Source organism: Giraffa tippelskirchi, chromosome 13, assembly GCF_054371585.1.
Source record: "Giraffa tippelskirchi isolate mGirTip1 chromosome 13, T2T-mGirTip1v1.2.pri, whole genome shotgun sequence".
NCBI lineage: Eukaryota > Metazoa > Chordata > Mammalia > Artiodactyla > Giraffidae > Giraffa > Giraffa tippelskirchi.
Window position 1 is genome coordinate 3534820 of NC_137287.1, and position 12041 is coordinate 3546860.

The window sequence follows — 12041 nt, forward strand, 5'->3', positions numbered from 1 at the left end:
ATATTAACAATATACGTATCTACATAAGTTATGTGTGACAACTATTTCCTTCAGTTTTTCATATATCTTTGTTTATGGTGTCTTTTGTCAAAGAGGATTTATGTTTTCTCAGCTTGGCCTTGAGGCAGCGCTAAGGAGGACCTTGCCTTCTCCAAGACTATAAAAGTCATCTCTCCTTTGTTTTCTCGAAGCATTTTCAGATGGCTTGTTCAGTGCCCTCCAAACAGCTACTGAATGTTTCCCTCTCCACATAGCAGCCAGCATAACCTTTAAAACTTAAACTAGGCCGAGTCACTTGTGTCCTTCGGGCCTGTGACAGCTCCTGCCACTTGGTGAGACCTGCGGGCTGCTTCAGCACCCACCTCTCTCACCTCCCTCCCCTCGTTCACCACCTGCAAGCCACACTGGCCTTTCTGTTCCACAAACAGGCTGGATTTGTTTTACTCCTTCAGCCTGCTCGCTTCTCCTCTGCCTGCAGGTCTCACTGCAGACGCTGCCTCTCAGAGGTCTGCCGAGATGCCTTCCCGCTCCGGCACCTATCACTCTCCATCACATTGCTCTCGCTCTTCCTGCAACTTAGTAAGACTGTAAACTCCATGAAGACTAGTCCTAGCAACACTGAGTAGTTACAAATGAAAGAATGGATGAATCTATCATTTCTCTAAGGATATGAATGAAAATTTTATCACTTCAAATTCTTATGGGGCTGTTCCTGTCTCTGCTGTCTCCCTTTGATCTATCTGCCTATTCGTGCATTAGTCTACATGATTTTGATTAGTGCAGCTTCATAGTAAAAATTAAGTCTCATTTTCAAAATTACAGGTAATTTTTTGACAAAAAAATCCTACTGAATTTACACGAGAATTGCAGTCAACTTCTAGGTGACTTTGGACATGTGTGAAGTGAAAGTCGCTCAGTCATGTCCGACTCTTTGCGACCCCATGGACTATACAGTCCATGGAATTCTCTAGGTCAGAATACTGGAGTAGCCAGTAGCCTTTTCCTTCTCCAAGGGACCTTCCCAACCCAGGGACTGAACCCAGGTCTCTGGCATTGCAGGCAGATTCTTTACCAGCTGAGCCACAAGGGAAGCCCAAGTATACTGGAGTGGGTAGCTTTTCCCCTTCTCCAGGGGATCTTCCCAACCCAGGAATCGAACCAGGGTCTCCTGCGTTGCAGGCGGATTCTTTATCAACTGAGCTATCAGGGAAGCCCTTTATACAAGGTAAATGCTATAGCAATAGTTGCTGGCATTTGGCAAATTCAAGTTTTGCTTTTTGGAACTTTCTGGAAACTTTTTTTCCTTGAATATTTTTGATACATGGTTGGCTGAATCCATAGATGTGGAACCTGTAGATATGAACGGCTGACTGCATTTGTCTGTCATCCAAAGACATCATATAGTAAAAATTGTATAAATAGCTATTAATACTGAACCATCTTTGAACATCTGGAACAATCTTTCTTGGTCATGGTTTCTATTTGGTGATATTTTATTTATATTCATAAGTGAGATAAATCTGTAGCTTTCTTTTTCAGGGTTACCTCTGAGAGGTTTTGGTATCAGCATTTGGCTGGCTTTGTACAAATACATGTAAGACATTCCTTTTCGATGCTCAAAAATATTTTGAATGGCATACAAAATTTTATTCCCTAAAGGATTAAAAGAATTCACTTATAAACTATAAGGGAATGCTGCTTTCTGCAGAGTAGCTTTCAGCTACTTTTTCAGTTTCCGTGTATTGTTATCAGTCTGTGCAGCTCCGTATCTTTTCATGGGTCAAAATGTACTAGGTATGTGTAAAACCTCTTTTTGTTGTATTATAGTATTGATGCCTTCCCCCTAACAAAGTGACAGGCAGCTGTTCATTCACTTACAGTGGGGTCGGTCCAGAGAGAGCATCGTGAACACTCCTGGCAGGGGGCTCCTGGGGAGCGAGGATGCTGGCAGAAGTGGTCGTAGCCACTGATGGACACTCGACAGAGGTAGCACATTTGGGCACCACAGCGGCAGGACATGCGGTTGCAGCCTTCGGATTTGATGAGGCCGGTCCCACACTTGTGGCATTTCCTAATGCGGGCGGCAGTCATTTTTTCTTCACTTAAAAAAAAAAGAAAACATGATTATAGATAGCAGGGAATATGAAAGAAAAATATTATGGCTGTTAAAGTATTTCTTTTCACAGATAATGACTGCTTGGCTCGTCTGGTGACATTCAAAGGGTGAAAAGAATCTATGTTTTGGAGTTACAGAACTGGCTTTGCTTTTTCAGTTGTATGACTCTGAGTAAATTATTTACCTGCCTGGAGACTCAGTTTCCTCATTTTCATAGTGTTTTAAAAGAGGATTACAGACAAGATACAAAGCACCCTGGGGAACAGTGCCTGGCACCAGGTGTTTAGAAAATGATTATTCTGTTTGTTATAGGAGTCCCTAACAGGCTTAAAATAGAGAGAAAGAAAACTCAGGGTTTTCCTATAGAATGTTTTTTATATACACAAAGCTGGATAATGGAGAGCCAGTAAACCTTAGTTATAGACACACCTTATATTTTTAAATACCTGACACAGGGCCAGGGTAGACATACCTGGGGGCCAGCCAATAGCCACTCTATGACTTCTTCCTGTTGGCAGAGCCCGTCTCCTCTGACAAACTGGCATGTTGGAATCCTATATTCCCAGGTCTCTTGCAGCTAGGCTATGGGCATGCATATGACTCAATCATGGCAAATGGGAAGCTTGAAGGGAGGCTATTTGCTTCCAGAGGCACTTTAACTGATATCTACAGTCAAAATGACAGGTCTTGGCTCTTTTTCAATAGCCGGCACTGCTGAATTAGTTACTTCTAACGGTACTGTTCCTAACTCTAAAATAACACGGGCCAACTTTGCCTACAATGTTCATGCTGTCTGTCTTCCTCTGCTGCGCTGAATTCCTGAAGGTAAGAGGGCAGAGGCTGTGCTGCCTGTACGCAGGTGGCATGAAGAAATATGGTCCTGATGGGAAGGAGCCAAAGGTGTCCCTGCTGAGACCAAGTAGAGCACCAAGGAGCCCAAGGGTGCAGAGCCCTGAAGGACTCATCCCGTTGCTCGAGCACATCTCTCCTCTCCAAGTATGAACCCAGGGTGTTAACCAGGGAACTGCTTCAGTGTAAGGACTGTAACCGTCTGGGGATGAGCTCTGATCCATTCTCTCCCTCCCAAAGCTGAGATAATGCAACTTTCTTCCTTCCACCACTCCCAGCTTTTCTGCTAATTAAGAAGGAGTAGCCAGGTGAGTGTGGGGCAGGCAAGTGTTTTTAACCACTGATGTTCAGAAGACTATTGTGGTATGCTCCTCAAAAGCCAGATCCTGTGTTTAAAAATAGAAAAATGCATTAGAAAACTGGCTGCTATTCACTGAGGTCTAATTTCTGAATGGTCCAAAATGAAGGCAGAACTCTGGCTTGAAAAGAATTTAAATCCAGTTCAAGTTACAGAAGAACTAATGAGTTCTCAGTTTTGCTGAATAGGAAACAAGGTCAAGGAGACAAGGTTTTAAAAAAGTGAATTTATTACTGTCAATACTGTATACATGTTCATGATTTCAGTGAGCTCAGCAACTGTGAACACATTTCTCAATCCTCCATGGTAAGACTCACAAGGTTCTGATGAAAAGGCTTGCCATCTGAAAAGCTGTGACCACAACACAACTGCCATTTTCTATACAGCAGGAGCTTTCTGTGTAAGCACGCCCTGGAGACTGAGGGCTGGCCTTAAGCCGCTGCACTCTGGTGGCCTGGGCCTGGCTCACTTCTTACCTGGGCAGCTCCTCAGGCTCCAGTGTGGGAGAGGAGTGGCTCAAGAGTACACTGTCCTTTCTAGGAGGAAAGCACAGGCCTGCTGTGCTCACCAAGCTGTGAGCCATCAATGTGCAATAATACTGGGTGTGGTGGGGGGAAGTCAAGGCAGTTCTAAATGGATAAATGGATGGAGGAATATAAAGAACACATACAACTCAACATTGTTGTAATGTTCAAACAGCTGTTCATATTGTAGGAATATTTATTCAAATCCGTTTCTGCAAAAGAACAGTAGTAGATGCGGCCAGAATGACCTTGTCCCAGAAAAGGACTGCTCTTAAGGGATGTGGTGACCACCTATCCGGTAATGTAAAAGTGGAAAATGGCGCTGGGGAGAAATCATAGTTGGCTTTTTTGGGAGGAGGGTGATTTGGCAAGTCAATCTAAACTAGGCAGGAAGCAAACAGGCCCACAGGATGTGATCGTTTGCAGGAAAGGAAGTGAGGCCTGAGCTGCAGCTGTGTGTGCTGACCTTGTGTCCAAACAGGAAGGCCCACTGCCCCCCCGCCCCCCAACCAATCGAGTTCGTGATCCTGTGCTTTTCTGTTCTCACCACTGCTGAAGTACGCTGGGAGCACCTTCTGGGCACTGTCTATTTCTGGTGGCACATGCTATCTGAAATCTTAAGCGGCTTTCCTTCATGAGCATGTGTATGTACTTTGTGGTGATGATTTACCCAGGTTAAGGCATACATTCAGGGACAGTCAGTGTATTCCCAGTGCTGCACACCCATCACCCTTATCTGGTTCCAGAACACTTTCATCACCCTCCACGGAGGCGCGGGACCTACGGAGCAGTCCCTCTCCCCAACCCCCTTTCCACTGCAACCCTTAATGTGCTTTCTGTCTCTAATGGGTTTGCCTATTCTGCACAGAGGCAAATATTCATATGCCCATGAGTACTTTATATACATGGAATCACATCAGATGTGGCCTTCTGAGCCTGGCTTCTTCCATTTAGCCTGTTTTGAAAGCTCATCCATGGTGTAGCCAAGTATCTTCATTCCCTTTCTATGGCTGAGTAATACTCTACTCTATGGACATAATACACTTTGTGGACCATTCATCAGCTGGTGGACGTTCGGGCTGTTTCCTTCATTTGGCTAACACAAATAGTGCTGCTACCAACATTTTTGTACAAGTTTTGCTGGAACACCTGCCTCATCTCATACCACTTATTATGCTCTATGTTATGATTCAGCAATAAACTGCTCGTTACGCCCTGTGTGTACCCTGCTGTTGCTTACTTCTGACAGTAAGTGACTGGGGGTTCCTTAGCTTTCTGGTCCACGGCATTACGGCTATGGGGGGCGGGCAGCAGAGATGAAGTAGAAGCCCCTGGAGCACCCTCTCCCCACAAAAAGTGACACCCGATTCCTGTGAGCATCTTTGAGACTGGCGCCACCATCAAAACTTCAAAGACGCAGGGCTGTTGATTCCCAACATACCTCCTTTACTCCTCTGACTGGCCTGTACCGAGGAATGGGTCCTGGAGGACACTGCACCCCTACAGGCCTGATCAGGTGCTAGCTCTCACTGCAGCTGCTGTTCCAGGTGTCACCAGAGCAAACAAACAGAACCTCTGGCAACTAGTATGCAGCTATTGATCCGGAAAATGCTTTTATTTTCTGTCCAATAAGCTGAGAACACCAGAAGCAGTTGGCAAGGACCTTGATCATCTGTCACCCAACAGATAACACACTGGACCACTATTCTAATGACACGCAACTAGAACCCAGGGAACAGAAAGCAGCAGGCACTCTAGTATACATTAATATGGTGTATGTGTGCCAGACGATGGGAGATAAATCCCTTTAAACTACAGATATCTCTAATCTCCATGAATCTCTGGTGGTCTGGAGGTCAGGTGTGTATATAGCAGGCTATTATTCCTCCCAAAGCTAACCACACATTGCTGTATTTTGTATTCCCACCATGAAGAAAGAAGTCAGACATCTGGGAGGCCTTTCTGGGTTTTGGAATTAACATGTATCACATCTGGATATGTGGTTCTGATCCATTTACTGCTGAGACAAAAGGCCAGGTTTAAGCAGGGCCTAAACCAAGAGAAGGAAATGGCAACCCACTCCAATGTTCTTGCTTGGAGAATCCCAGGGACGGCAGAGCCTGGTGGGCTGCTGTCTATGGGGTCGCACAGAGTCGGACAAGACTGGAGTGACTTAGCAGCAGCAACAAACCAAGAGAGGCCTTCCAAGCTACGTTCCAAGTGTCCACAGCAGACTAACATCCTGAATGGAGCTGGTAGCAGGAACTGACAGGAGAGTCAGAATGGGGCCTGTGCTTTCAAAAAGTAACCAACTCTGGGAATTCTCTGGGGGTCCAGAGGTTAGGACTCGGTACTTTTACTGCGGGAGCCTGGGTGAATACTGGTTGGGGAACTAAGATCCTGAAAGCCACACAGTGGGACCAAAAAAAAAAGTAACCAACTCTTCTAAGAAACACCTCTGGGTCTGTGACTGAGTCTTGGAGTCCACATGCCCGATCAGGGGGCCATCAAACACCAGCTTACTGAGCTGGGCAAAACTGCATCACCAAGTGCACGTAGAATACACACCACCAGGCCCGAGCAGGCCTGGAATGCAAGAAAGTGTCTGTCTATGTGCTTTGTCACATTTATAAGTCAGGGCCTTCTACTTAAAAAACACCGACAAAGAGCTAATACTTATGGAAAACTTCATGTGGCAAGAACCATCATGGATGCTTTAATCTGCACAACTCTACAAGTAGATATGATTATGCTCTATACCTTACAGATAAGAAAATTTTTTAAATTAATTTAATTGGAGGATAATTACTTTACAACATTGTGGTGGTTTTTTCCACACATCAACATGAATCGGCCACAGATATACATGTGTCCCCGCTCCTGAACCCCCTCCCACCTCCCTCCCCATCCCATCCCATCCCATCCCTCTGGGCTGTCCCAGAGCACTGGCTTTGGGTGCTTGCTTCATGCGTCGAACTTGCCCTGGTCAACAGATAAGGAAATTTTTAGGCACAGAAAGATTGAAAAATTTGCTCCAGGCTCTTAACTACAGGTAACCCCAATCTGATCTCATGACTCCTTAAGAGCAGAGTAAGCTTATCTCTGGTCAGACAAAGATGGAATGATGGACAAAGGAATCAGCGAGACATGAGAAGAATTCCACCGCCCTTGGCTGGCTTTGAAGACAGAGGAAGAAGGCCCTGAGCCAAGGAATGTGAGAGCTTCCAGAAGCAGAGAATAAACTTCTACTCACTGCTGCTGAGAAAATGGGAACCTCAGTCCTATAACCCCAAAGAACTGTATCCAGTCACCTGGATAATTCAGGATATTTTTCTCAAGTTCAATAACCTTACATTTGGAAAGTCCCTTTTGCCATGTAAAGTAACATATCCACAGGTTTACAGATTCCACAAATTAAGGAGACATGGGACACTTCTGAGGAACATTATTCTACCTACTAAACTTGTGGCAAACAGCAAAGCCAGGGCGCTGCTTGCCTGGATCCCAGCTCCTGCTCTGCCAGTCACTCCTGTGTAAGCACCTTTACTTGGGCTCTCTGTGCCTCGGTTGTTGTCATTCGTAAAATTAGGATAACAGTACCCACCTCTGGGGGAGACTTGGAGACTGTTAACCGCCCTAAACAGCCATTTCCCACTTCATTTTCTTGGTTACAAAACCCACTCCTTACCCTTCAAATTTAAGCTGGACCAAAAAATCAGCCAGTTAAAGACTACATATGGAGTCTACATATGGGGCCCGACTGTGACCACGTGGCTCAGTCTAGACCAATAGGGTATGAGCAGAAATGATGCCTCTCTCTCCTTTCCTATGGGCTGGAGTGGAAATATGGTTGCAACCTCGTCACAAACATGGAGGTGAGAACACTCCTCTAGGGAATGACGAAGTGATGAGATAAAGGCAGTGAGGTTTCTGAATGACCTCATGGGACAGATGTGCCCTATCTGCCTGGCAGGGCTGGACTGTTATGCAAGAGAAACAGATGTCTGTATTACGTAAGTCAATGCATTTAAAGTTAGTATCTGTTAAGTGCCCCGATACGTAAGGAGTGCTATACAGTAATGGTTCTGACTGAGTTGCATCCTAGAGGTTGTAATGGGGTTAGGTTGCTTCCTTGAGCTTATTCTAGACTGAAGTAGCTTGTTTTTTCACACAGCATTTACTGCCCGCCATCCCCCGCCCAAAAGACAGGTTAATGGGGGAGTTGAAAATCAGTCAGTAGGCTTCCCAAACCATGTTACTCACATAGACGTTCGGTACTTGATGTCATCTTTTTCAGCCAGCTCCTCACAAGTGAGGCCGTTGTGCTCTTTCCAGAGTCCTTGACACTTCCTACAGGTTTCCTGGGAATAAAGGAGAGACACAAAGACAGCTCTTGGTGAAGAAACACCATATAAGTTTCCATTCAACAACAGGGAATGTGAAACAAGCTTCACTTGGCTTGAATTCTTTTGGAGGATCGCTCTCCCTTTCAGCAGGGATATTTCTTAAGACATCTCTCAACAGAAGAAGTAAGAATCATTAGAAGGAACCATGGGGAAATTTTTCGCTCTTTAGATCAAAATAAAGCACTGCTCCCATCACCCAATTTGTATAAAGGCTTTCTAAAAATTCCAAGAGTCACCTGAAAAAACCACAGAGGGATAGATTTATGTGGTCTTGGGCTTTTAAAATTAAAATGCTGTGAGCTGTTTGAGGGCTGGTTCCACCCACTATTCCAGCACTGGTCTGACAGAGACCACTTGTGTTAAACTGAACCGGAGGACAGTCTAGATTAGGATCACTAGGGGTCGTTAAGGGAGATGTCCCCTCAGCCACCCCTCACTCAAAAAACATGGCTATCATCCTTCACAGCTTAACTTTATTTATAAATATAAATTTTAAAAAGTATTACTTTTTATTCTAGGACCCTTCATAGTTTACAAAATATTCTCATATATGCTGGAAACCATCTCACATCAATAACAAGAATTTAAAGAAACATGAATCCAATGTAATTTCCATAAATGGAAATCACCACCCTAATAAGTACAATGAAGGAAAAGATGGTGTTATCAGCTTTGTTTGGCCTGGGGGCCAGTGAAGGCTTGAGGAAGTGGAGCCTGAGATTAGGAAGATGAGTCAAAGAAAGCAAAAGGAGAATAGCGTTCCAGACAGAGGAACAGTAAGAGAAAGACGCTGGCAGATGAAGCTGGGTAAGTTTGGTTCCTGTAGCTGGACTGCAGATACTGAAAATAGGCCTGGCAAGGCCCACTGAAGCCTGTCCATGTGAGGCTTTGTAGGACATGATTATTGGTCTGACTTTTATCCTAAGAGTGCTAGGAGGCATCAAAAGGTGACAAGCATGGAAGTGACACGAGCAGGTTGCTGATTTTAAAAGATGATTCTGTGTAGGAGCATTTCTACATCAAAAAAGGTGGTGGTGGGAGAATACGGTGATCTACAAAAATCAACCTGAAAGGGTCCCAAGAATTGGTAGGACTGATTATCCTGAGTGGCTGGAAAGCGGGCTGTAGGCTAACTGCATCATATATTATACAAATGCACTACCTAATTAAAACATAAAAGTTTAAAAGAGAAACAGAATGGACTGCATGAGGAATGGAGAACCTGAATAACTCTTCCTCATGAAAAGGCTTCAATCAATGGGATGGGGTGGCGGTGGGGTTGAGAGGAGCTGGTCAGAGACTGTCTGTTAAATGCCGTTGCTTCCAAAAGGTCCTGATGCTCTCTGGTCTACTACCTACATCTGTCAGCAAACAGAAGCTAAGTCAGTAGTGACTTCATTATTATACACCCAAACACAAAGCAGCACAAAGTCCATTTTTAAAAGACCTTGTGCCTGACTATTCTAGGAAACAGGAGGATAAACAACAGCTGGAGAACAGAGGAGCTGGTATCTAGACCCTAACCTTCAAAACAATACCGACCTAGCCACCCACCAGGAATAACAGCTCGAAAACAATGCATAGCATTGAGAGAGTGCCTTCCAGCATTCCTGGTGACCCAGTTATTAATTCATGGGACCTTCTTCACAGGGAAGAACCCATCTTCTAGGTGAGGCACAGGTCCACAACAGTAAGGTGACCCAGTCAAGCCGACTCAGCTGTGAGTGAAGGGTCACCGTGAAGCCACTGCTCACTTCCAATGTCACAGTGGCTTCCCTGTGGGTCCACGTGTGGATTTTCAGGCATGTACTTCTCGCTGAAGGGATCAGGGGCCCCAACGAATAAAATGAAATGTCTTTTGAAGAGACTGCTGCTGCTGCTAAGTCGCTTCAGTCGTGTCCAACTCTGTGCGACCCCATAGACGGCAGCCCACCAGGCTCCGCCGTCCCTGGGATTCTCCAGGCAAGAACACTGGAGTGGGTTGCCATTTCCTTCTCCAGTGCATGAAAGGGAAAAGGGAAAGTGAAGTTGCTCAGTCGTGTCCGACTCTTGGCGACCCCATGGACTGCAGCCCACCAGGCTCCTCCGTCCATGGGATTCTCCAGGCAAGAGTACTGGAGTGGGGTGCCACTGCCTTCTCCAATTGAAGAGACTAGAAACCCACAATTAAAATATGACAAGCAAATGGCAGGCTGGGTGAGTTTTACATTTGGAGCTTTCTCTGTGTTGTTTCTTGACAACATACCCTCTCTTCTAAGCACAGTGTGCATTTGACTAAGAGGTAATCCTCTCCTCTCAAGTACAGCTAGGCTTTGCTCCTAAATGCAACGAATGCTTAAACACTATTAGAAGGAATGTTCTGGAACATTTCTAACATGAAGATAAGTCAATTCTTCAAAGTAAGGTTAATGAAAGTCCCCAGGACCATTTGGAAGGCAGAGTATATGGTTGACAAGGAACTTCAAAACACGAGGGACGTGCACATCCTGGCTCTCAAATCTAATCAGGGAGGCTGTCCATCACCTTTGTGCATTTTCAGACCAGGAGGAAGCAGCTGAGTTCATCACCATCCCAAATACACACAGAAGTCAGTTCCTTCCTTTTTGATGAGGAAGGCATGCACATACTGGTTACCTCGTTAAGGAGCAGCTAGCAGTCCGTGTTCCTCATGGTATCAGAGAGATTTCTGGTTAAGTTTTCATGCTGCCCTTTAGCACTCAAGATGCATCAAGGTGATCTGCCTATTCATTAAGGTCTCAACTTCGCACTACAAAGAAAGCGCTCGATGGCTTCTCTTCATCCATTTTCTGTTGCTTAAATGTTTAATGGGTAAAGCAGAAGATCACGTTTAGTTTCAGATGACCCTGTCAGGGAGCTGACATTTCTTTATAGAAACAGGTTCCTCAAAGGCTAGTGGATGGTGTCCCAGGTCATCATCTACACACAGCAGGGCCTCCTGCTGCTGGCAGAGAACCTGAGAGAGACAAGGCTGTCGAGGATCCAATCACCAGACTCAGCGCTCTGTGCTCGCCCCCCTCCCCAGCCTGCTCTAAAGTCTCTGGGCCCTTGTGTACTCTGCATCTTACCTGCCTGACTCCAGCTTTGTCTCAGAAGCAGAACAGAGTATAAGCTGCTCCCTTACTTCTGAACTGTTCCTCCAGGGAAACTTCCAGAGTTACTCTCCAGGGGAGAGATGTCACAGGCCTAAGATATGGGGCATGGGGCTGTGGCCAATTCAAACAGAATCTCTGAATTCCAAGTCTCTGCTCTACCATCTCAGGTACTCAAAAAATGATGGGGCTGTAAATCCTCAGAACTCTTAAATAAAAGATGAGGCTCAGGCATGTGACCATTCACAAATGCTTAGCATACTCTGGAAGCCACAGGGCTGTGGGCATTCAGGCCACATGTGTCTTCCAGTTGTTGAAGTCACCGGTTCTCCCCACCTCAAGACCCAAACGACACATGGATATTAGCAAAATCCACTAAGAGTTTCACAGTAAGACAGAAAAACAGACAATGAGATGGATGCTGGAACCCCTGGGAATCAATAAAACTTGGCAAAGTCAAAGCTCAGGCACAATCAGTGGGCTTTCCTTCCTATCACTAAGGGAATTTGAGAAGTTCTATTTTCTCTATGGTTGGATACATGAGCAAACCAAGGACAGCACAGTGGAGGTAAGTGTAACAGTACACACATGTGTGCGTGCACACACACAGGCACACGAGAGACAGCAGAGTAGGGGGAGGGGCTAAGTCGGACAAGGATTCTTTGAGGAGCTGGCATC

General features: G+C 45.4%; 1 protein-coding gene across 7 annotated transcripts in view; it reads right to left on the reverse strand.

Annotated features, from left to right (window-relative positions):
• The window catches only part of RNF216 (ring finger protein 216), a 114119-nt gene that overhangs the window by 13508 nt on the left and 88570 nt on the right, over positions 1–12041 (reverse strand). For 5 of the 7 annotated variants that reach the window (XM_081552780.1, XM_081552777.1, XM_081552778.1 and 2 more), the window contains 2 exons: positions 8111–8208; positions 1879–2101 (listed from right to left, as the gene is read on the reverse strand). In XM_081552780.1, the coding sequence (XP_081408906.1) occupies positions 1879–2101; positions 8111–8208 (321 nt within the window). Of the gene's footprint in view, positions 1–1878; positions 2102–6527; positions 6830–8110; positions 8209–12041 lie in introns of those variants that run through there. The other 2 variants (XM_081552782.1, XM_081552783.1) reach the window with 1 other exon arrangement.